The 26,131-nt window shown below is 49.0% G+C and overlaps 1 protein-coding gene across 5 annotated transcripts in view; it reads right to left on the bottom strand.

Annotated features, from left to right (window-relative positions):
• Positions 1-18,821, bottom strand: part of CARMIL3 (capping protein regulator and myosin 1 linker 3) — an 84,888-nt gene extending 66,067 nt beyond the window's left edge. Inside the window, exon 1 of one of the 5 annotated variants that reach the window (XM_080979604.1) lies at positions 18,115-18,821. In XM_080979604.1, coding sequence (XP_080835730.1) covers positions 18,115-18,154 — 40 coding nt within the window. In that variant the 5' untranslated portion in view covers positions 18,155-18,821. The remainder of the gene's footprint in view (positions 1-18,114) is intronic. The other 4 variants (XM_080979599.1, XM_080979600.1, XM_080979601.1 and 1 more) reach the window with 4 other exon arrangements.
• Between the last annotated feature and the right edge of the window lie 7,310 nt (positions 18,822-26,131).

Here is a 26,131-nt window from a genome sequence, read left to right as displayed (position 1 = left end):
TCAATGGGGCTGGTTGGGCAGAATGCAAGGAGGCAGCCAGTAGGGGGAGCCAGAGCCTATAAGCCCCCGCTGTCCAGTGTCAGGAAGGAAGGACAGTCGCTGAGTTGCCCTGTCTGCCCTTCCCTTAAGTGAAATTCAGGTCAGCTTTCCAAAGAAAAGCAAGGGTCTGGGATTTTGGGAACGAATAAATGAGAAGGGTGCCACTGAGCTTGTGCAGAGTGGCTTTCCCTCCCCCACCAAGGTAACCGCTGCCTCTAAACGTATTTTTTCATGTCTGCAAAAAGAACTAAGAGACTGATCCGTTCTCCTAGTTTAGAGTTTTCAGGGTTGCCTGTGAGGAATCCTGGGGTATTCCAGGAAAATGTTTACGCAACTGCTTAAAGCATTTAAGCTTTTCAAAGATTGAGTCCTGAAGCAAAAATTTTGCAACATTTCCAGAACATACAAATGCCCTACTGGATATAAAGTTAGAATCATGATTTCAGCCTCTACACACCAGGGGTAAACGAAATGTGACTGAGAATCTGGAGAGATTATGCACTCCCCCCAAATTACATCCTTTTAGCCCTTTCCTAACCCAAATTCAAATAGCCACACAGCTATGACGCTGACTAGATGACATTAAACCAGCCACTTTCTTAAGCCCAACCTACAACACAGGGTTGTTGTGAAGATAAAACAGGAGGGGGAATAAGAAAATCTGGATAAGAATGTACGGTAAATAAAATAATAGTGGTCTCTTTCTTATCAGGCTTTCAAGCATTCTGGGCCCCTGCCTTTGTAGCAAAAACTTTAAAAGAAAGAGATTCTGGGGTTAATTATAATAAATAAATAAATAAATAATCTTTATTACGGCACAGAGACCCAAATAATAATAATAATAATAATAATAATAATAATAATAATAATTTATTTATACCCCGCCCATCTGGCTGGGTTTCCCCAGCCAATCTGGGCAGCTCCCAACCGAATATTAAAAACCACAATACAGTATTAAACATTAAAAACAGGGCTGCCTTCAGATGTTGCACTCTTGATCAAATTAAACCCTACACATAGTTTCTAAAGGTCCTGGGGGGGTCAAGGGCTCCTGCAAATTACGTTCCCCGATCCGGGGGTCCCAAATGTGTTAAGGAGCGACGTGGAGTAGAGGAAGGCCTTCTGCGCATGCCCAGGGGAACTCTCTTCATGGCATTGCTCCATCGCGTTGTCCTGGGAGCTGAAGGGAGGACTTTTCAGGAGCTCGGATCGACCCGCCAGAGGCAGGCAGGCACCATTCAATCAATGGCTTCGCTCCGGGTAGCTTCTCTGCTTCAGCCAAGCAAAAGCGTACAGGATGAAACCGTCCCCCACTACCGCTTCTTTCCGACTCACAACGCCTCGGGGTAAACTGAGGCCACCGGCCGCCTCTGTCTGGTGTGAGCTGAGAGAAAGAGAATGAGTGTGTGTTTGTGTGTGTGTGTGTGTTTTGTGTGTGTGGTGTCCTCGGCTGGGTGTGCCGGGAACTGGGGCGAAGCATTGGAGGTGACAGGCCTGGCGGCCGAGACAAATTGGTCCTGACAGCTGAGGAAGGGAGGACCCAGTTCCTCTGGAGAAGGGAAAGAGGCTTCGAGGCCTCCCTGAGGTTTTCCCTACCACCACCCCTCACACACAGGCGTTGTGAGGCCCACAAAGCTCCCAGGTCGGCTATGTCTTTCTGAGATGATCAGGGCCGGTTGAAGCCCCCTCGGTCGTGTCTAAATGCAGGTCCGCAATTCACACGCCATACTAGCTCCCCTACCCGATCGGCCCAAACCAAAAGGAAAAAAACGTGGTGGAACGGAGCAAATAACTACAGGCGACTCGTGCCATCGAGCCAGGCTGCGTGATGCATGGCATGGCGGTTAGTGTTGGACGAGAGCTTGCAAAGGTAAAGGTAAAGGTAAAGGGACCCCTGTCCGTTAGGTCCAGTCATGGCCGACTCTGGGTTCATCTCGCTTTATTGGCCAAGCGAGCCGGCGTACAGCTTCCGGGTCATGCGGCCAGCATGACTAAGCCGCTTCTGGCAAACCAGAGCAGCGCACGGAAATGCCGTTTACCTTCCCGCTGGAAGACCTATTGATCTACTTGCACTTTGGTGTGCTTTCGAACTGCTAGGTGGGCAGGAGCAGGGACCGAGCAATGGGAGCTTACCCCATCGCGGGGATTCGAACCGCCGACCTTCTGGTCGGCTCTGTAGTTTAACCCACAGCGCCACCTGCGTCCCGAGCTTGCAAAGACCCGGGTTCAAATCCACACCCTGCCATGAAGTCCATGGCTGTGTTTCAGATGGCCTCTTGTTTTGGAAAGAATAAATTAGGTAGGGTTGCATTTAATAAATAATAATAATAATTTTTTATTTTTACCCCGCCCTCCCCGGCCAGAACCGGGCTCAGGGCAGCTAACATGAATAAAATTACAATAAAACATAATAGGAAGGGGGGGAGAAACAAGAGAGAAACGAAACAAATCTGTGCCCCACATCCCTGCTAGTGAGTCAGTCGGGCTTACTAATGGGCCTTATTTAAGATTGCCCTGCCCTGAACTACAACTCCCATAATGCCTTACTCCAATGGTCATGCCGGCTTGGGCGGACAAGAGTCCAACAAGTGGCTCAGTCTGCTTCATGTTACCTCTACGTAGCAGCTGCACGACAGGCAGAAATCCCACTGGTGAATCTTCTCCCCTTACAACATTTCCACACTGGGTGGGGTTCCCCTCCCCCAGGATGAAAACGACAAAGAGAGAATGAGCGGATTCCGACTCAGACTAAAGCTTGATTGATTAATCCGCGCAATATTGAGAATAATAATGATAGCTAAATACCGCTAACGACAATGGAACAATATAAGATCATGGAAAGCTACCTTACACTAGCTCTAGTTTAGTACTGTCTGCACTGACTGGCAGCCGCTGTTGGAGGTTTCAGGCATGGCTCTCTCCCAGTCCTATCAGGGACTGAACCTGAGACCTTCTGCTTGCAAAATAAGATGCTCCATGCTCTGAGCTAAAAGCCCTTCCCCATAGGGAATGAATGAATGAATGAATGAGTGAATAATAATAATAATAATAATAATAATAATAATAATGACAATGATAATATGCCTCTGAGCAAATGCAGAGTTCTCCCCTTCCCCGCAGAGCAATGACTGTTTGCCATCTGTTTTAGAGATGACATGAAGATCGGACAATACACCTTCTGCTAAGAAATTAGCCTGCGATATTACTACAGTCTGATTCCTCAGCTTGTTATTTTGGGACAAGATCCAAGCCAGTGTGGTGGAAAAACTAATGTTACCCGAGACGGCTTCTTACGCTCCAGCAATATCAAGCCCGCTTCCCCCCTGGGTGGTTTCCCCATCTTAGGGAAAAGGAAACCAATATCGCTGCTGGCGAGGCTTAGATGGGAAATCAAATTTGGCTGAAGACCATTAGGGAGAGTGTTGGCAAGATCAAGGAATATAAAAGGCAAGTAGCAGCACTAGGAGTGGCCATTTTCCTCACGGCTTTTCAAACTGGCCTAAGTGTCGTGGCTTCCACCAATAGACCAGGCCCCCAGCATAGGAGTGCGCAGCTCCAAGGAAGCCAGCAGGGTCCCCTCCGGACACTGTTGAACTACAGTTTCCATTCTCCCTGACCATTGGGGATGCTGACTGGAGCTGGTGGAGGGCATGGCAGACTGTTTGAAGGAGCAGAAGAACCCGGAGGAGACATCTGCACAGCTTGAATTGAGAACTGAGATTCCTGTATTGCAGGGGGTTGGACTAGATGACTAGATGAGTTGTTCCAACTCAACCATTCTATGAAGCCCCAAGATCTTGGGCAGGATGGGAATGTGGCCCTCCAGCTCTCTCTATCAGGCCTTCGGGAGCCTCCCCGGGTGTGTGACAATGCCTCTTGCTTGCCTGAATGAAGAATGGGAGAGATAAACATAGGGGTTGTAGGAACCGCTGGCCTTTTCATGGCTGCACAGTCACCAACTACACGAAAGAAAGAGATGCCTCTGTCATCCCGCCCACTTTCTGCCTCTGGCCCCGCCCACAACCCGAGGGCTGCTCACCATGGAACACAGTCCTCAGACTGAAAGAGGTTCTCTGCACCCTCCAACCGCTGGTCAAAGAGGAAGGCAGCAGCTCTTTACTTGGCCCAACGCAACTCTCAGGGGGCACAGCCTCAGTCAGTAAATGCATAGCTCAAGGCCTCTGCCAGTTGCTCTGCTGAGACAACATGCATGCCTTACTTCTGCTGCAGGATCGCTGGCCATGGTCCTGAAACTCACACCTAGATCGCTCTCCAAGGTGCTGATCCCTGCCTTCGTTTACCCCTTCTAGTCTGCCTGGGATTCCCGAACTCCTTCCTCTTGCCTGGGCAGTCACTGCTCTGCAGTTATGAGCATCCCCATAGATTAGGATCAGTGCCTTCCTTTAGCACACCCTTTCTCAACCTGTGGGTCCCCATATGTTGTTGAACTACAACTCCCACCACCCCTAGCTAGCAAGGCCAGAGCTCAGGGATGATGGGAGTTGTAGTCCAACAACATCTGGGGACCCACAGGTTGAGAACCGCTGCTTTAGCACAAGATCATACTCATGGGTTGGCAAACTAAGGTCCGCGGGCAGGATCAGGCCCAATTGCCTTCTAGATCCAGCCCACGGACGGTCTGGGAATCCAGGCAGCCAGCATAGTGCGCGCACCATGGTTTTTGCGACTCAGCCAGGCTTGGGGGTCAAAAGTGAGGAGGACGGCTGCTTAAGACAGGCACCTTCTCCGTCCGTCGCACTCGCACAGCAATCTTATCTTCCAGGGTGGGGAAGAGGGGAAAGGAGCCACAGTTCGGATTTCCACCATGGAGCTGTGGGCGACTGACCTCAGGAAGGGCAGCTGCGGCGACAGGGGCTTGGAGGCGCCTCGGGAGCAACGCCCGCTGGTGTCTGTGGTGGTGGTGCTCCCCACCAAAGGAAGCAGGGAGCGCCTGGGCGGCTGCACTCCCAAGCACTTATGCGCTCTGCTGGGGGGGGGGCGCTTGTTAGCTACACGGTGTGAGCCATGGAAAGGTAAATAGCCGCCGCCTCGTCTTCTCTCACACAGGGAAAAGAACGTTTTTGCTTGAGCGGCGCCGGTCTGACTTAGCGTGGCCAACGGCTTTTCCCTTCACCCACACATGTGTGCACACTTTCCAGGGCTGACGGGAATGGCGCGCTCACCTCAGCCCCCCACCCCTCCTTACGAGAGATATAATAACTGTCAACGCATAAAACGCAAAGGAAGCAGCCTGGGTGTATGAGAGAACACCCCCGCCCAAAAAAATATCGCTTTCGGGCAACATTGGGGTTGGTCCCAGTAAGTGTTTTTGCCAAAAATGCAGGTCATAATCATGGCAACATATAGTCCGGCCCCCCACAAGGTCTGAGGGACAGTGGACCGGCCCCCTGCTGAAAAAGTTTGCTGACCCCGATCATATTTTTGTACTGAGAGCTCACGACAACCACCTAGCGCCATTCTCACAACTGTTCATCTGAAGAATCCCTCATTCCATCCGGCCGTAAGTAGCCAAGAAACCCAGGATTCATCTCCTGAGCACACGCAGAGTGGACAGCAAAAAGAGTGCCTCTGAGCATACACAGCATGGCCTTCCCTCAAGAGGGAGACGGGCCATAGCTCTGCAACAGGCCACTGGGCTTCGCACGACAAGCGTCTAGGGTCTGAGGCACAACCCCTCCAGTATATCTAGGTGTAAGAACGTGAGAATAAATTTCTCTGATCCTCTTTTCGCCTGAAGTTGATGGCATCACCACACCATGTGGGAACCAATTCCATGATCGACCTATGCACTGGGTGATCTTTGGCTTGTGTGCTTGGCAGCCGTCTGTCTCCAGAGACAATGAAGTGTGCCTCCAGGGGTGAAATCACAAACAGCCGCACTAGCAGCACGAAAGTGACCTCCCTGGCACACAAGCCTGGCCAGGGTGTATGGAGGTCCTGGGCTGCCCAGACGACAAGACCACCCCCCCCGCCAGTCTCGCTGATGTGGTCCAAAGGAAAGCAGAGCAAGGCGTTGGGCACCAACTCAGCTGCAGGAGTTGCTGGAAGGAGGTGAACAAGGCACCATCCAACCGTCTTAAGGACTCCGGATTTGTGTATGGTTTACTGAAGGAGCCTCTCCACCCCATCGTTCTGCCCGGACACTGAGGCCCAGCGCTGAGGGCCTTCTGGCGGTTCCCTCGCTGCAAGAAGCCAACTTACACGGAACCAGGCAGAGGGCCTTCTCGGTAGTGGCACCCACCCTGTGGAACGCCCTCCCACCAGATGTCAAAGAGAAAAACAACTACCAGATTTTTAGAAGACCAGATGTCTTCTAAAAATCAAGGCAGCTCTGTTTAGAGAAGCTTTTAATGTTTAATAGGTTATTGTAGTTTGATATTCCACTGGAAGCTGCCCAGAGTGGCTGGATAAACCCAGCCAGTTAGGCTGGGTATAAATAATAAATTATTATTATTATTATTATTATTATTATTATTATTATTACTCCTGAGACTTTTCTTCTCCCACAAGTCAGCAGAGGTCTCCCGCAGCAACTGCTGTTCAGAGGCATCTTGCTTCTGATCGCTGATGTTTTGAATCACCTGGTTTAGCTGTTAGCCAACGATAGCCCATCTCTGCCATCAATCTCTCGAATCACCAGCTACTTCCCAAACTGTGTAATGGGTATTACGGGCACCAAACACCCGTCCCCAGGGGAAGATGGCTGCTGAATCTGTGTGATTCATCGGTCTGACTCGGCCTCTTTCAATACCCCAAGCCGCTCACATTCATTCTCTCAGCCCAGCCTGAAGTGGGGGGGGGGGGGGAACCGTGCACTTTCCCCACAGCTCCTTGGAGGCAGGGCCAAGCTCAAGAAAGTGGTGTGGTGAGACTATTGCCAGGGTCTGCCACCCTAAGGGTGCAACAATTTCCACTTTACACAGAGAATCAGAGGCGAGCAGGTGTGGCCTGCTAGGTGCCAGCTCTCCCAAAATAGGAATTGAGGGGATGCTCATCAAATTTGCATGTGGCACCAAACTGGGTGGGGTAGCCAACGCCACAGGAGACAGAATCAGGATTCGAGGTGGCCTTAATAGGTTGGAGAACTGGAGCCCAAACGAACAAAACGAATTTCAGTAGGGACAAATGTCAGGTGGTTCTGCACTTAGGCAGGAAGAACCAGGTGCACAAATATAAGATGGGGGACACCTGGCTTGCCAGCGGTACATGTGAAAAGGATTCTAGGGGTCTTGGTGGACCACAAGCTGAACATGAGTCAACAGTGTGATGCATCACCAAAATAGCTAATGCTATTCTAGGCTGCATCAGCAGAAGTATAGCGTCCGGATAAAGAGAAGTAATAGCGCCGCCCAAATTCTGCCTTGCTCAAGACCACAGCTGGAACACTGTGCCCAGTTCTGGGTGCCAGGATTGAAGCTGGAATGTGTGTGCAGAGGAGGGCAACCAAGATGATGAAGGGTCTGGAAACCAAGCCTGATGAGGAACGGTTGAAGGAGCTGGGTATCTTTAGCCTGGAAAAGAGGAGACTGAGAGGAGATACGACAGCCATCTTCAAATATCTGAAGGGCTGTCATGTGGAAGGTGGGGCAAGCTTGTTTTCTCCTGCTCTGGAGGGTAGGACTCGAACCCATGGCTTCAAGTTACAAGAAAAGAGATTCCAACGAAACATCAAAAAGAACTTTCCGGCAGTAAGGAGCTGGCCTCCCTCGGGAGGTGGCGAACTTTCCTTCCTTGGAGGTTTTTAAGCAGAGGTTGGGAGGCCATCTCTCATGAATGCTTTAGTTGAGATTCCTGCATTGCTGGGGGTTGGACTAGATGTCCCTTGGGGTCCCTTCCAAGCCTATCGTTCCATGAGTCTATGATTCTATACCCCATCAGAGGGTGCCAAGCCCCCTCCCCAAATCCTGGCCCCAGTGCTTCTCAGCGCGAAGGCGGGACAAATAGATCGCAACAGCAGCAACCCTCACAGTGTCCTTTTTTGGGAAGAAGAAGAAGCATCTAGGATTGGGGTGCTGTGACCTAATTTCTCTCGTGAGCAATTATGCTCAGGGAAAAGGGGAAACGGTGTTCATTTTTAGATTTCCATGTCTTGGCTTCTTCCTGTCTGAACTGTGCTATGTCTCAAGAAAAAAAGGGGGGGAGAAGCAACCCATCCCACACCCCCACAAAAAAACACACAAAAACACCCAGAGAGGCTCTTGGGCAACAAAACCTCAAGGCGGGAGGAAGTTTTGCCAATGCATATCGTAAGGCTTGAGGCAACAAACGCCCCTTTGCTTCACACCGAAAGCCCTGGCAGATGCCTGCAGCCTTTTAATAAAAAAATATACACACAGCAACACCAACCTGCGGCGTGTCCTTTTAGTGATTTGGTAGGGTCACCTTTGCAATTTTGTTTTGAGCCGGATTAGGGGATTTAAATGGGCGCTTAGAGCTGGTGTGCTTTGGTTAAAAGCAGCATTAGTGCTGTGCATGTGAGACGGGGGTGGGGGGTGATTTGAGATGGATTCCTATTTGCTCTGCGCCGCAAACATCTGCATTTTCCTGAACGCTCTTTAAGAGCCAGTCCCAGCAGAGAGGTCCGTGTTTTGGATTACTGATGGCATCTTTATAAATTATTCCTCCGTGCTGGCGCATCAAGGAGCAGCGTGGGCTGAGACATTTTGCAGGTCTCGGGATTTCAGATGTGAAGCTGTAAGAGCCGAGACTCTTCTGGCGGTGATAGCGATCTGGTTTCAGGGGCAATCCTCTCTGCACGCCAAACCATGGTTTCACAAGCAGGAATGTGGCAGAAGCTTGCAGGCTCCCCTTTCCTCTTCCCACCTAACATGCAAATTCCCCTTCTCCCTCCCATAGTTTGCTATAACCACAGTTTACTGTTGCATCTGCACTGAGACTAGCCGGCCCTGGATGCCTTGAGACCACGGCTGGTTCGCAAACCACGGTTTCCTGGTTCGCTTTAGGAAATCCTCGACGGGAAAGAGAATTTGGCAGGTCAGAGGAGGAGTGAGGAGCACATCGAGCACAATTCAAAGTGTTGGTGCTGACCTTTAAAGCCCTAAACGGCCTGGGTCCAGTATATCTGAAGGAGCGTCTCCACCCCCATCGTTCTGCCCCGACACTGAGGTCCAGCGCCGAGGGCCTTCTGGCGGTTCCCTCCCTGCGAGAAGCCAAGTTACAGGGAACCAGGTAGAGGGCCTTCTTGGTAGTGGCACCCGCCTTGTGGAACGCCCTCCCACCCAATGTCAAAGAGAACAACAACTACCAGACTTTTAGAAGACATCTGAAGGCAGCCCTGTTTAGGGAAGCTTTTAATGTTTGATGCATTTCTGTATTTTAATATTTTGTTGGAAGCTGCCCAGAGTGGGTGGAGAAGCCCAGCCAGATGGGCGGGGTATAAATAATAAATTTATTAGTAGTAGTATTAAGCAACTGAGGCCGGCTGCCCTACTTTAGACAGGCGCTCCTCTATCTGAAAGGCTGTCCAGTACAAAACCAGTACAAAACCCTAAGAGGGGAGAGCAAAATTGCCCATCAACAATTAGCACTTCAACAACAAACATAGCTTCCCCCACTATGATGAGATGGATCACACTTCTATCTAAATTACAGCAATTCTTTCTAAACTTGCATATGAATCAGAATATACAGATTTTACACAAATCTAAACCCTCTTTTATCCTGTTTTCGGATGGTGTGTAAGTTGCCTCTCTAGCATCAGTCCATCACAGACACAACATCCATTTAGAGCGCTCTTGTACCACTTTGTCACAGCTTCTCTACGTCCCGCAAAGACTCCTGGGGACTGTAGTTTGTGGATGGTTGCTGACCTCACAGAGCTACAATTCCCAGCAAGGTTAACAAACTACACTTGCCAGGATTCCCCAGGACTGCTATGACCGGGTTTTTGGCTCATGGTGCAGGTATGACCTAAATTACCTCTTATACCTACTGTGAGTAGGAATACTGAATCGGAAAAATAATTTGAGCCCTAAGGTAAATGTAAAGGGACCCCTGACCATTAGGTCCAGTCGTGGCCGACTCTGTGGTTGCGGCACTCATCTCGCTTTATTGGCCGAGGGAGCCGGCATACAGTTTCCGGGTCATGTGGCCAGCATGACTAAGCCGCTTCTGGCAAACCAGAGCAGCGCACGGAAACACCGTTTACCTTCCCACCGGAGCGGTACCTAGTTATCTACTTGCACTTTGAGGTGCTTTCCAACTGCTAGGTTGGCAGGAGCAGGGACTGAGCAACAGGAGCTCACCCCATCGCGGAGATTCGAACCGCCAACCTTCTGATCGGCAAGTCCAAGGCTCTGTGGTTTAACCCACAGCACCACCCGTATCCCACTAATTTGAGCCCTGCGGAAGCACAATTCCACAGTCGCCCAACCAGAATTCTAAGGGCAATCTTGAGATGGAGAAGGAAACCAGAAAGGTGTCAAGATGAATGGAAGTAGTTGAAACTGCAGTTGCAGTATAAGGGACTGGTATTTTGACTGGGGTGTAATTGAAATTTATAAGATTTTGGAACGCAGAAACAAAGAGAATAATCAAATCATCAATTCTAGCACATGGGGGGGGGGCACCGAAATTGTATAATTTGGCAATGATCGGCATTACTAATTGTATTATAATTTGGCATTGTTATAATGAGGATATTATTGGATTGTTGTAATTGAAAACTAATAAAAATTGTTATCGAAAAAGAAATGCGTCAAGAGAAGAAAGTGATATATTAATTCCGTATTTTTCGCCCCATAGGACGCACCGGCCCATAGGACGCACCTAGTTTTTTGGGGGGGAAATAAAGGGGAAAAAATTTATCCCCCCCCAGCCGCGGATGTCTGCCCGAAGCGCGGGGCTCTTTGCTTCAGCGCGCCCCGCGCTCTGGGCAGCAGGCTGCTATCCGCAGCCTAGGGAGCCCTGTGGGAACTCCCGCGGGCTCCCCAGGCTTGCTGATAGCTTCCTGAAGCCTGGAGAGTGAGAGGGGTCAGTGCGCACCGACCCCTCTCACTCTCCACGCTTCAGCGAAAGCCTGCATTCGCCCCATAGGACGCACACAGATTTCCCCTTCATTTTTGGAGGGGAAAAAGTGCGTCCTATAGGGCGAAAAATACAGTATGTTGCGTACTGCCCTGTGATCTTTGGATGAAGGGCGGTATAAAATTTTAATTAATAATAATAATAATAATAATTGAAGTAGCACCTAGAACCTGGTATGAGATGGGCATATCGTTGAACCGAATGGAAGCAGCAACCAGCAATGCAATTCAACACAAACGCAAGCAGACAACAGCCAGATATGATTCCAAGCACAGTCGCATTTGACTTCAAAAGAATAAACTTCTCCAAAATGAGGGAGGCGATAGAAAGAAAGCTGAAAGGGGAGATAAAGCCAGTAAAATCTCTCCAAACTGCACAGAGCTTATTTAAAACCACCCTAGTAGAAGCTTAAGCTAATTTTTTTTTTTTTAATGCTGTCAAGTTGAAGCGGATGCCAATGTGGTTAACTAGCAGCGTCGAGGAAGCTATGAAAAGGGGAAGAAAGGCTTCTTTCAAAAAAAACTGAAGGCTTGCCCAACTGTGGAGAACAGAAAAAGAAGAAGCACAAAACCTGGAGAAGCAAATGTGATGTTGGCGAGCAAGGAAGTGAAGAGGAAATCTGGGCAGCATATTGATAAAGGTATTAAGGCCAACCAAAACAGTATACCGTATTTTTTGCTCCATAAGACTCACTTTTTCCCTCCTAAAAAGTAAGGGGAAATGTGTGTGCGTCTTATGGAGCGAATGCAGGCTGCGCAGCTATCCCAGAAGCCAGAACAGCAAGAGGGATTGCTGTTTTCACCGTGCAGCGATCCCTCTTGCTGTTCTGTCTTCTGAGATTCAGAATATTTTTTTTCTTATTTTCCTCCTCCAAAAACTAGGTGCGTCTTATGGTCTGGTGTGTCTTGTAGAGCGAAAAATACGGTATTTAAAGCATCAGGGGCTGGGGTGGCTAGACCACTAGGCAGCAAGGGAGCGAAAGGACAGGACATGGAGGTTATAGAAAAGCAGGATTAATCTGTGTCTAATTTAAGATGATGTAGGGGACACACACACACACACGTCTGAACCCATTTTTCTGTGGGGTGGGATCTGAAAAACCGATTTTGTGTCAGGTAAGCAGAGGTTTGGCAAAATGAACAATTGACAAATCATTCCATAGAGATACATAGCATCCACCCAAGAACTTGAATGCAAAACTGCTGATCCTCTAACAAAAATATGTTAACTTGATCCTAGGTCTGTCTTCATATCAGAGGACTGGAAAGTAGCCAATCTAACACTGATTTTTAAAAAAATTTTTAAAGGAGATCTAGGGAGCATCCAGGAAATTACAGACGAGTTAGCTTAATGCGGCGTTCCAGGTAAACTGGCAGAAGGCCGCAGATGATCAGGCACGAAGAAGAACAAGCCTTGCTGAAGAAAAAGCAGCATGGCTTCCGTAACAGGAAGTCCCGCCTCTCTAACATTTTGGGGTTATTTGAGGATATCAATAAGCACGAGGAGAGTGTTGATTGGGTAGACATTGTGCACTTGGACTTTAAAAGAGTTTTCAACAAGTTCCAAAGGTTTTTTCGTAATCTTAGGAGCAACCGAGTGAGAGGATGAGTAGGGATGGAGAACTAGCTAAAGAACAGGAAGAAACAGATCTGGACCAAATTCACAGTTCTCACAATGGAGGGAAGTAGGAAGTAGGTGTACTCTAAGGATCCGAAGGGGGACTTGTGCTTTTGAACTTGCTCAACTTAGGGGTCAGCAGTGAGGCGACCCACGTTTGCAGGTGACACCCCCCCCCAAAAGGATGGTAAAGGTAAAGGTAAAGGGACCCCTGACCATTAGGTCCAGTCGTGACCGACTCTGGGGTTGCAGAGCTCATCTCGCTTTATTGGCCGAGGGAGCCGGCGTACAGCTTCCGGGTCATGTGGCCAGCATGACTAAGCCGCTTCTGATGAACCAGAGCAGCGCACGGAAACGCCGTTTACCTTCCCACTGGAGCAGTACCTATTTATCTACTTGCACTTTTAACGTGCTTTCGAACTGCTAGGTGGGCAGGAGCTGGGACCGAGCAACGGGAGCTCACCCTGTCGCGGGGATTCGAACCGCCGACCTTCTGATCGGCAAAGTCCTAGGCTCTGTATATTTTTATATTGATGCATTACTGTATTTTAATATTTTGTTGGAAGCTGCCTAGAGTGGCTGGAGATTCGAACTGCCGACCTTCTGATCGGCAAGTCCTAGGCTCCGTGGTTTAACCCACAGCGCCACCCGCGTACCTAAAAGGATGGTAAAGGTAAAGGTAAAGGGACCCCTGACCATCAGGTCTAGTCGTGGCCGACTCTGGGATTGCAGCACTCATCTCGCTTTATTGGCCGAGGGAGCCGGCGTACAGCTTCCGGGTCATGTGGCCAGCATGACTAAGCCGCTTCTGGCAAACCAGAGCAGCGCACGGAAACACTGTTTACCTTCCCGCCGGAGCGGTACCTATTTATCTACTTGCACTTTTAACGTGCTTTCGAACTGCTAGGTGGGCAGGAGCTGGGACCGAGCAACGGGAACTCAACCCGTCGCGGGGATTCGAACCGCTGACCTTCTGATCGGCAAGTCCTAGGCTCTGTGGTTTAACCCACAGCGTCACCCGCAACCCTAAAAAGATGGTAAGATGCTCCAAAAGGATTTTTCTAAACGGGGGGGATGGGGGTTAAAATGGGAAAGGAAATACAATGTAAATGTAAAGGGATGTAAACCCCCCCCCCCAAATATGCACTGACAGGGGCCTGGGCTAGTGGCGACTGCCCAAGAAAGGGAACTCAGGGTCACGGTGAATAGCTGAATGAAAATGCCAACCCAAAGAGGGGCAGCTCTGAAAAAGACGGACTTCACACAGGGAATCATTAGGGAAAAGGCCAGAAACAAAACTTCCAGTCTTTTCAGAGCATTCTGTTTAGGTTGGGCCAGAGCCGGTCCTGTCACTAGGCAGAGGAGGCATGTGGGGTGGTTGAGGAACCCCCCGTCAGCCTCAGTCGTCATGGCTGATGGGACAACAGAAGGGACTTAGCTCCAAGAGTTATGCGTTGGAAGGATAAGCACCCGCCAACTATCACACAATGGTCTGAGGGCCTCAGCGCTTCGGCGACTTGTTTCATGTAGACATCAAACTTGTTTGGATCCCTCTATGGCGCCTGGAGGGCTGATGTTCAATTTAAGATCCGTGTCTGGATGGTTGCTGTGTCCGCAGGGCGATTTAAGAAAATAAGGAAGGCTTGCTAGATGAGGCCTATGGCCACCCCGAACCCAGTACCCTGTTCTCACGGCAGCCAGCTAGAAGCCTGTGGGGAACCTGCAAGGAGGATTTGATCACAAGATCCCTCTCCTCTCCTGTGGCATTCTGGCATTCAGAAGCATTCCTTCCTCTTAATATTTTACTGCTGTAGTTAGTACTTTTTTTGCATATTATTATGATTGCGTTCCCTTTCCCTTTTCTTTTTTAATTCACCTCGTTTCTTCGTTTTCTCTGTCCCTTGTTAAATGTGCAAGCGATAAATTAACAGTGAATTTCTTTTAAAGGAATGATGGGGAGGGCTCCCTTCCTGGTCTAGGTCCGATTCAGGAATATAGTAAGTTACCTTAAATAACATTTTGGCCGCTATGTGCCCCACAGCTCGGGGACGATGGGAGTTGTGGTCAAACACGCTTCGGGGGGCCACAGCCTCCCCACCAATGAGCCATGGCTTCATGAAGCATCTTTTGGGTGTCATGCAACCTACTGGATCCCCGGATGTTGTTAGACTACAATTCCCATGATCCATGACCGCTGCCGAAGCTGGCTGTGGATGATGGGCTTTGTAGTCCAACAGCGTTTTTGGACCCAAGGTTGAAGAACGGTGGTGTAGACCTACTCAGCTAGGTGGACCAATGGCACCTTCCTGTGTGTTTGGGGGGGGGAATAGAATAGCAGCACCCCCTCTCTGCCAAGTGAAGTGACACAGTCTGCTCTGCCATCGCCTTGAGTTCCACCCGCTCATTTTGAGGGGAGTTGAAAGCAGCCATTTAGACACAGCAGTCATGTGTGCCCGCCGCTTTAAATACAGGAGACTCTATTCATTTTATTTACTATCTGGCAGGCTGTGTGTGTGTGTGTGTGTGTGTGTGTGTGTGAAAGTGTGTGTGAGAGAGAGAGAAATCCCAGGAAGAAGTGTGACATCGCCTTTGCACCTTCCAAGTGTGTCATGCCCTACTGCCTGGTTTTTATGAATGCAGAAGGCGAAAGCAGCAACACGGTGTTTACTGAACACCTGCTGCTGGGCTCTGCGCAGTGACTGCAAGGGGAGAGAATGCCTCTGAGCACGTGCAGAGAGCACCTTCCGCCTCGCCACGTGGCCGAGATGGGAAACTGGATTTCTGAAGTCGTAAGCATAAGCCCCGGAAGCTCTCCTTCTGGAGCGAAGATGTGTTTTTTCGTTGCTGTTGTCGTGAAGCAAAGCGGTTGCATTGTGTGTGTGTGTGTGTGTGTGTGTGTGTGTGTGAAGATGCCGAAGGCGCTCGCAGCTTCTCCTGCTATCATCTAGAACATTCATAAGCATCACATAAACACACACACACACAGGTTTTTTCGCTCTCTCTTTTTTGCAACTGAAACTGACCAGAGAAAGCATTGTAAAAAAGAAAAAAAAGGATAAGCTTCCTTCAATTTGTTTCCTTTCGCACACTCAAGAAACAGATGGGATTGGGGGCAAACTGAGGCCTGTTCATTTCAATGGGTCTCCTCTGAGTAGGACTAACATCGAAGCCCGGCCTTTAAAAGACAGGCTGGCAAATGGAAACAGAGATTGGGAAGGAGGGAGCCGACCCCTGTGAGTAAACTGTGGGTCGCTTGGGCAAGGCCAGATTATGTGGATATATGGGTCACGGGGTGGGTGTTTGGAATGGCATTTGTTGGGCTCTGATCTATTTGGGGAGGGGCCCATTTCAGGCCCCTCCAAAGGTTCAGAGACCAGGTAATAATGGGGGGGGCAGAAAGACCTCTCTCTCTCCCCCCCCCCCCGCCCCACCTGACACCCTGGAAAAGAGCTTTCAGCCAGAGTCCATAATCCTGGGCTGGAGGGGGGCAAGCAGTCTGAGCTGCTAGCAGCCAGCTTCTCCTATGACCCACCACGGCTCAGCGGATCAAAGTAGTAGATAGGCAGATGAGAAATTCACTTGAACTTTGGGTGTGTCAATGGTGTTTTTCATTTTCAAGTGGGGGGGTGCAGAATTGCGTGCATGGTTTTGCATGCTTCTCTCTGACTCCTGGGGAGATCCTTGGTGTGTGGGTGTGTGCACACGCATGCACACAAAAGGGATATGGCAAAACACACACACACACAAACACACCATCCCAGTTGTGTCTCGACACCTTCTCTTCCTCTCTGTTCCCAGATATCCAAGCAGGGACATGCCAGGAGTGACAACAGCAGGAAGAGTGTGTGTGTGTGTGTGTGTGTGTGTGTGTGTGTGTGTGTAGAGAGAGGCACACCAGAGCCTATACAGCCTCAAGAGACAACCCATTAACCCACAGGCAGCCTTCAGCAATAAATCCACTATTATAGCAAGCAGGAAGTGTGAGCAGATACAGAGAAACAGCTCCCTTTCCCAGCGCGGAAACCCAGGAGTCCTGGATCAGGGCCACCCCATACCTCCCACCCCCACTCTACTCTACCCCTGGAAAGAACCCAGGAGTTCTGGCCCTCCCCCCTCCCCAGGGGAGACCCAGCTATCTCCTGAAGAGCCATTAAGTGATACAGCCTGCGAGATTGAATGTTATGTGTGAGAGAGAGATGGGAAGGGGCTTAAGTACCAGGGAAGGGGGTGGGCAGGGGAAAATCCAGGCCCCTGAACAGGGAATTGTGCGGGGGGGGGGGGCGTTTGCAGAGAAATGAATTGCAATGGCCATAAAAGCAATTGCAAACGGGGGGGGCATTCCCCTTGGATGAGAGCTTGCAGGAGATTGGAGGGAGGGAAGGTTTGGGGTTGAGGGAGGCATTTTTCAAGGGGGGGGGAGGAAAGAAGTGGGGTGATGGGGGGCAGGCAGGATTTACACACTGCTCCCCACGGACTTTTGGATTATCCCTGGAGCTGGAATGACAGGAAGGTGATAGGTAGGTTGGGAAGACGGTGGGTTTTATTGGGGGGGGTGTTGAGAGAAGCAGAGAGACAGCTTGGAGGTTCAGCTGGGGGGGTGAGTATATATGTGGGGGGAGCCTGCATCACAGTGGTCACATCCTAGGAACTGGGTTGGGAGGCGACTGAAGGTAAAGAGGGGGTGTCTAGGTGTAGAAAAGGAGGGGAGACCTTTTCCTTGCACTGAGGGAGGGGGGGATCTTGACCTGGGTGGGGCAGGGGCTAGGAGCCTTGGAGCGTCGTTATGGGGGGGGGAGAGAGAGAATGGAGCAGTGCCCCTCCATCCATGGGGGGCAGGAATAATAATAAGAGGAGCCAACATAGTTCCCTGTGATGGGGTTGGGTACCATGTGGGGGGGGGGCGTTTCTGGGGCAGCAACCATTTGCTCGCCCTGAGAATTAGGGGGGGGTGCTTTGGGAAGAGCCAATTCACCTGTTGGAGAGAGGGGGGGAATGAGAGGGACGCAGGTAAAGGGGGGGTATATTTCCAAACCCGGGGGGGGGAGAGAGATTTCCCCGGGGAGGGTGCGAACTGGGGAGGGTGGCCCTAAATTTTTATGGGGCGCTAGAATTGGGGGGGGGGAGGCAGCGTGCGGGAGGGGGGGCCCACAGGTGTTTTAAATGGGGGGGTGGATTTAACCCTTTAGACCATTTCTCCCCGGGGTATTTGGGGGGTGAGGAGTGTTGCTGGAGGGATGGAGAGAGGAGGAGGGGGGGTCGCCAAAGATTGTGCCCTGGATGGTGCTGGGGGCTGCGGGGATGAGGATGGATGGGGAGAGGGGAAGCCCTGCGGGGGGGGGGGAATCTCTCCACTCCATCCCACCCCCCACCCCCAAAAAGGCAGGTCCCTACCTTGCAGCTCCCGGGCGACCTCCCCTCCGGCCTGGGCCATCACGGCTGCGGCAGAAGCCGGCACATGCCCGGCTAGGGCGGCGGTGGCAGCGAGCGCGTCTGCGCAGCCTCCCCGATCTCCCTCTCCCTCCGCCCCCCCTTCCTTCTCTCTCCCTCGGGGGACCAGCTGGGCGGGCTGAAGGCAGACTCCCTCCCGCCCCGCCCTGCTCCTCGGACGCCTGGGTCCCTTCCACCCCCACCCCAGTACCTGGCCAAGCGCCTTCTTCCCACCCCACCCGGAGCGAGAAGCGGGTTTTCCTGAGCAGGTAGCCGGGGAGGGGGAAAAAAATCTGTAGAAGCTGAGGAGGGACCCCCCAAAGGTCTTCTAGTCTGACCCCCGCAATCCCACCTTCTTATTTTCGTTTCTATGGGGATACACGCTCGGTATTTATCACTCCTGTTATACAAAAATCTCCAAATGGGTCCGAACTCCAATGTCTAAAACTCCTGGTAGAGGACAAGGATCTAGAGACCACGCTAAGGGTGGCCAAATTCTGGGCGACTGCCATAAAACTTAGGGAACAAGCTGTACTACCAAAATTATAATTTTAAAAGTGATAATTTTAGGTTATATTTTAGTGATCAAGATTTAATAATTTTTTAAACCGCTGCTATATCTGAATTGTCTCTGTTATACCCAATTGCAATTCAATGTATTCCTGTTGTGTTTTATGAGTTTCCTGATATTGTAAGTGACCCGGAACTGGTCTGTGACCGTAATAATAAAATTCTATTCTATTCGCCTTCTTATTTTTAATTATGCATCGTGTGTGTGTGTTTAGGTTGTGAACTGCCATGAGATCTATGGGTGCAGGGCAGTATACAAATTTTAGAAACAAGCAAGCAAGTAAGCAAACCAAGGATGGTTTCACTGGGATCCCTGCACTGCAGGGGGTTGGACTAGATGACCCTTGGGGTCCCTTCTGACACTATAATTCCGTGAAACCTCTATTAGATAGGTGCATGACTACACCTGTAGATGTTGAGCTGGTTCATCGGAACATCAGGAGCTGCCATAGATTATGCTAGGTCATTGGGGCCCAGCTAGCTCTTAAGGTCCACAAATGACAACATTTTGGAGGTCCCAGGCCGCAAGGTGGTTATATTGGTCTCAACTAGGGCCAGGGCCTTTTCAGTACTGGCCCCGACTTGGTGGAACGCTCTGTCACAAGAGACCAGGGCCCTGTGGGATTTGACATCTTTCTGCAGGGCCTCTAAGACAGAGCTGTTCCGCCTGGCTTTTGGTTTGGACTCAGTCTGACCCTTATGTCTTCCCTCCCCTTATGGTCTTGATCTATCGGCTACTTTTAAAATGAGGCTGCATCTTAAATTGCATTTTAACCTGTATTTTAAATTGGTTCCCCCCCCCCCCCTTATGTTTTTACTGTGATTTTATTGGTGTTAGCTGCCCTGAGCCCAGCTCTGGCTGGGGAGGCCGGGGTATAAATTATTATTATTATTATTATTATTATTATTATTATTATTATTTTCTCTACACTGATTGGCAGCAGCTGTCCAAGATTTCAGGATTTTCAGCAGGAAGTTACAGGACAGGCACCGATCAGAGTGACCGCCTCCCAAACTGTTGCAGGTACAAACAGTAATAAAAGGATTGTGTGTAACCACCCTGAGTGCAAACCATCACCAACGCAGAGTTTAAAAGAAGGGTGGTTGGGAGGGCCTTCATTCTGCCTAATGGTGAGGTGGTTGTGTGGTGTAGTGGTTAGAGCATTGGGCTAGAACCTGGGAAGCCAGGCTTCAAACCTATACTCAGGGATTCAAATCCCCGCTCAGCCAGGAAGCTCAGTGGGTGAAATTTGGCCCAGTCACCATCTCTTAGCCTGAGCTACCTCACAGGGTTGTGACAGGATAAGACAGGAAGAAGGGGGACTATGTAGGATTCCTTGAGGAACCTGGAAGAAAGGTGGGATATATATGTAATAAATAAATAAAGCTGGGGCCAGTTCACAGCTCTCCACTTCCTCAGCCAGGCAGAACCACTGAAAATCACTCAGGAACTTGCACCCTGCATGTTAAAAACGCGTGCAGGTCTGTCCGATCAATGTATTTCCTTTTTAAAAAATCAGAGCTGATGCAATAGCCATCTGCAAATATTTTAAAGGCTGCCACCTGGAAGATGGAGAAAGCTTGTTTTCTGCGGCTCCGGAGGGCAGGACCCAAACCAAAGGGAGATTTCGACTAGACATTAGGAAGAGCTTTTCCGAACGGTTTGGTAGTGGAATGGACTTCCATGGAAGGTGGTAATTTCTCCTTCATTTCTGGGTTGTTGTTTTTTATAAAACAGATATAGGATAGGGACGTGGGTGGCGCTGTGGGTTAAACCACAGAGCCTAGGACTTGCCAATCAGAAGGTCGGCGGTTCGAATTTCCGCGACGGGGTGAGCTCCCGTTGCTCGGTCCCTGCTCCTGCCAACCTAGCAGTTCAAAAGCACATCAAAGTGCAAGTAGATACATAGATACCACTCTGGCGGGAAGGTAAACGGCGTTTCTGTGCGCTGCCCTGGTTTGCCAGAAGCGGCTTAGTCATGCTGGCCACATGACCCGGAAGCTGTACGCCAGCTCCCTCGGCCAATAAAGCGAGATGAGCGCCGCAACCCAAGAGTCGGCCACAACTGGACCTAAGGGTCAGGGGTCCCTTTACCTTTACCTGTCAGGGATTCTTTAGCTGTGATTCCTGCATTGCAGGGGGTTAGACTAGATGACTCTGGAGGTCCCTTCCGATTCTACGATTCTATGAATTGCAGAGCTCAGCATGTTCGTGGATCGCTCACAGAGGGTGGGGCTCCTCTATGTACAGACACACTTTCATTGAGCTAACAACACCCCATCACAATTGCGCAGACACTTTCGAGACGGGCTTCCCTCCCTCGACTGGAGAAGAGGAGGTTAAGGGGTGATATGATAGCCATGTTCAAATATATAAAAGGATGTCACATAGAGGAGGGAGAAAGGTTGTTTTCTGCTGCTCCGGAGAAGCGGACAGGGAGCAATGGATCCAAACTACAAGAAAGAAGATTCCACCTAAACATTAGGAAGAACTTCCTGACAGTAAGAGCTGTTCGACAGTGGAATTTGCTGCCCAGGAGTGTGGTGGAGTCTCCTTCTTTGGAGGTCTTTAAGCAGAGGCTTGACAACCATATGTCAGGAGTGCTCTGATGGTGTTTCCTGCTTGGCAGGGGGTTGGACTCGATGGCCCTGGTGGTCTCTTCCAACTCTATGATTCTATGATTCTATGACTAATCTGTGCCTGGGATGGGGGAACTAGAGGCCCTTCAGAGATCATCAGGCCTATGACTCTCAAGCAATGGCACACATTTCTCTATTATCTACACTAGGCATAGGCAAACTTGGCCCTCCAGATGTTTTGGGACTACAATTCCCATCATCCCTGACCACTGGTCCTGTTAGCTAGGGATGATGGGAGTTGTAGTCTCAAAACATCTGGGGCGCGCGCAGAGTTTGTCTATGCCTGCTCTACACGCCATACCCCCCTGCTGCTGATATACCCCTATGTTAACATTACAAACAGAAGTGAACTTGTTCAAAGGTTAATTTGCTGATGTGATCACCTACGTGTTTTCTGTTGCATAGGAGGAAAGTCAGCGTCAGGTGTGGGGAGCACATCTGCAAGTAAGGGACCCCTGACCATTAGGTCCAGTCGTGACCGACTCTGGGGTTGCGGCGCTCATCTCACTTTATTGGCTGAGGGAGCCGGCGTACAGCTTCCGGGTCACGTGGCCAGCATGACTTAGCTGCTCCTGGCGAACCAGAGCAGTGCACGGAAACGCCGTTTACCTTCCCGCTGGAGCAGTACCTATTTATCTACTTGCACTTTGACGTGCGTTCGAACTGCTAGGTTGGCAGGAGCAGGGACCGGGCAACGGGAGCTCACCCTGTCGCGGGGATTCGAACCCCCGACCTTCTGATCGGCAAGCCCTAGGCTCTGTGGTTTAACCCACGGTGCTACCCGCGTCCCATACATCTGCAAGAGAAACCCCCCAAAAGGTACACAGAAAGGTCCGGTCTGGATGCTTAAGAACAGCTGCCCTACACTTAAGATGCAGAGAGAGAGAGGGAGATGGTGTGTCCAGATGACCCCTAGTGGATGTTCCTTTTAAAATCCTGCTCTTGCAAGGAATGGGAAGTATTTACGTATTGCATATCTATCAAAGCTTTGTATACAAGTTGATACATCAGCAGGATTCTGAAATACATTTGCAATATTATGGTGAAAGATAGAGTTATATTCAAATAGATGGAGAATACAATTTGGACATGCATGAACTAATAATGAAATAACGGAACCATGGAGAGGGGAGAGGGAAATCAAGGGATTTGAGAAATCCCACATTTTAATATTATATTAGTTATATAAATAGCATGAAAAGTGTTACAGTTGTTTTTTAATTTTTAAATTTTCTTTTCAATGTTTATTTTTATATGATGTTTGTTTTAATTAAAACTAATACAAATATTTTAAACAAATAAATAAATAAAATCCTGCTCTTGTTTGAGGATTTGCTAAAAAGTACAGTGGTACTTCAGGTTACATACGCTTCCGGTTACAGACTCCGCTAACCCAGAAATATTACCTCAGGTTAAGAACTTTGCTTCAGGATAAGAACAGAAATTGGGCAGTGGCGGCGCAGCGGCAGCAGGAGGCCCCATTAGTTAAAGTGGTGCTTCAGGTTAAGAACAGTTTCAGGTTAAGAACAGACCTCCGGAACGAATTAAGTACTTAACTCGAGGTACCACTGTACTCTAAATCACCCTCTGCCACCCCAGTGCCTTGCAGATGTTTTGCACGGCAACCGAGGGGAGTTGCACCCCAGAAGCAGGTGTGCTGGCTGCGTGGTGATGGGAATTGTAGTCCGAAACAGACCCCCAAAAAAGTGCTCTAAATCCGTTAAGGGCAGAGGACCAACGAGACTTTCCCAAGGTTATGTCTTTATTGCCATTTGGAGGGGCAACTTCTGCACTGTAGTGCAGCAAAAGTGGGACAATTTAAAAAAAACAACAAAAAACCCAGAATATTTGCGGTATGAAAAGGATCTCAGCAGGAAGTTATGGGGCATGCACGAATTGGAAACGAAGCAGTACGTCTGCCCCAAAACGTTTGCAAGCACAAAAAGTATTGGAAGTAGGATTAGGTGAAAACACCCTTCTAACTATCATGAGCACAAATTGCATTGAATGAGCGGTGAAAAGGATCTCTGGAGTTCTCCTGGATCAGGCCAGTGGCCCTTTTATTTTATTTTAATTTATTTTAATTTTTATTGAATTTTACAAAAAAAGAAAAAGAGAAACAAAGAACAATACATAACACTGTAAACACATTTATATACAAGTTTTCCAAAATGCAAACTAAAAAAAAGACAAAAGACAAAAAAAAATACTTTTCATAACCAATAATATTACCAAATTCATGCTTCAAACATTACAAAATATAAATCCTAGTTAAAATATTATAAAAGACTTCCACCGCATTTACCATAACCATCTCTTAGTTATCTTGCTCGCTTTTACATCTGTTCTTCCATCATTTCCCTTCCTTAGGTTCTTTCACAATCCATCAAATCTTCATGTTCTCTGTAGTCTTCACAAGGTTAGTCTAAGCACAACCAAACTTTCATATTTGAGCCCTGCCTGTATAAATATTCATTTAAGCATTCCCATTGTTTCTGTATGCCAGTGGCCCTTTTAGGCCCAGAATTCTGCTCCCAAATTGGTCACCCTGGGGCCTCTAAGAAATTCCCAATCACAAAAGCCCTCTCTCCCCTCCTGTGGTTTCCGACAATCAGTCCCAACACTGGCTTCTGGAAGATTCAGGGCAGAGGATAGAAAGTCACTTGCACAAAGTGCATAGTTAAAAACTGTGGAACTCACTGCCACTTGAAGCATAGCTGTCAACCGTCCCTTATTTGGCGGGAAAGTCCCTTATCCCAGCGCCGTGTCCCGCTGCTGTCCCTTATTGATGATGTCCCTTAAATTTCCCGAGTTTCAAAGGAAGCAGCTCCTCTCCCTCCCTCCCTGCCGGCCAGAGAGGAGGGAGGCTCCAACTGTGTTGCTTGGCTGCGTTGCTCACCCAATAAGGAGTCTAAGAACGACTGGGGGGTGGAGCTTGCATGCCTTGTGCCGATCAAATCGGCCGCGTTGCCTGGGGACTCGCCTTTGCTCAGCGCTTCCCAGCGGAGAGGCGACGGTGGTTTTCCTTGCTGCATCTCCTTTGCCGGGTTGCTGTGCCGTGGGAACCACTGCTTGAGGCTTCCTTTGGCTGCTGGCTGGGCTTTCTGCCTTTGGCTCGGAGGGGCTCAGAAGTTGAACATACCTGTGTTCGGAAAATCCCTTATTTTGGCTGCTGATCCCTTATTTTCGAGGCTGCTGGTCCCTTATTTTCAAATCTGTAAGTTGACAGCTATGAGCCTCCATCACCAGGAACAATACACCTTTGAATGGCTAGTCCAGCCCTGTATGTTAGGGCTGCCATACATAAGGAGTTTTAATCGGACTGTCAAAATGGGCGGATTTCCACCAAATTAGCAAAATGGCTGGGAAAACCCAGATATATAGTTATAGTAATAGTTATTGCGTAACAACTAGTAATAACGTAGTAATAGCTATTGCATAAACACCCTGCAGACAAATCAGAATTAATGCTGGGTGCGCAATTAAAGCTATGCACAAGCAGATCAGGATGAAAGCTCAAGAAATTGGATGTCTGGAGGGTACCGGGTGCGAGGGAAGGCTGCTAGTCTAGCCTTTAGCATCTCTGTGGTGAAAATCCTATACATTCCACATTAGAATTTAGAAAGGGAAGTCAGTTCCACACAGACAAGAAATAAAATAATAATAATAATAATAATAATAATTTATTATTTGTACCCCACCCATCTGGCTGGGTTTCCCCTGCCACTCTGGGCGGCTTCCAACAAAGATTAAAAATACATTAAAATGTCACACATTAAAAACTTCCCTGAACAGGGCTGCCTTCAGATGTCTTCTAAATGTCAGGTAGTTGTTTATCTCTTTGACATCCGATGGGAGGGCGTTCCACAGGGTGGGCACCACTAGCAAGAAGGCCCTCTGCCTGGTTCCCTGTAGCTTTGCATCTCGCAATGAGGGAACCGCCAGAAGGCCCTTGGTGCCGGACCTCAGTGTCCGGGCAGGATGATGGGGGTGGAGACGCTCCTTCAGGTCTACTGGGCCTTTGAGGCCATTTAGGGCTTTAAAGATCAACACCAACACTTTGAATTGTGCTCGGAAACCTAGACATAGGTTTCCGAGCAACTAGGGCGATTTTTTAAAAAGAAAAATGCTTTGAAAATCCAGAAAAAAACTTATTTTTATTTGGGAGATGTCCCCACCCCCAAAACACTGAACAACTTTGTCCAGATTTTTACTTTTGGGAATATGGCAACCCTACCATATGTGGCTTTTCAATAAGCATCTCAGGTTGGTGGGATTAGATAGACTGTTGGTTTTGGGTTCTTCTCCCATTTTTATGTAAGAAAGAGTAAGAATTAGGCACAGGACTGCTCAGATGGGACCTGACCCGCCTGTTTTTCTCAGTGTGCCAATAATGGGGTTGCTCCACTGGACTAGAAGAAGCAGAGCAGCAACTCATCCAGAGATGCACAAGGCAGCTTCCCCCTAAGGGGAAAAAAAATTGTGTTTTATCTCAGGTCTCAGCATCAAGACCCTCAAATAAGTATCTACTTAGATCTGCTTTTAATTATTATTACTTAACTGCTTAAGTGCCTTATTGACACTTTTTAAACTGCTCACTTCAGAAGCCAGATTTTTAGATTGCCGACACTCTGTGTTTCACAGCTGGTTTTGCACAGCACAATTATTTATTTAGTTGGGGGGGCTAAATAAATGAGATGGTTTTGTATGTTTCGTGGTATTTTATGCATTGTGACTTGCCGTTATTTTCACTGATTATAGTTTAGTGATT

The sequence above is a fragment of the Podarcis pityusensis genome (assembly GCF_964106645.2).
Source record: "Podarcis pityusensis genome assembly, chromosome: 13".
Taxonomy (NCBI): Eukaryota; Metazoa; Chordata; class Lepidosauria; order Squamata; family Lacertidae; genus Podarcis; species Podarcis pityusensis.
Note: the sequence above shows the minus strand (reverse complement) of the source record. Positions and strands in the feature narration are given on the sequence as shown.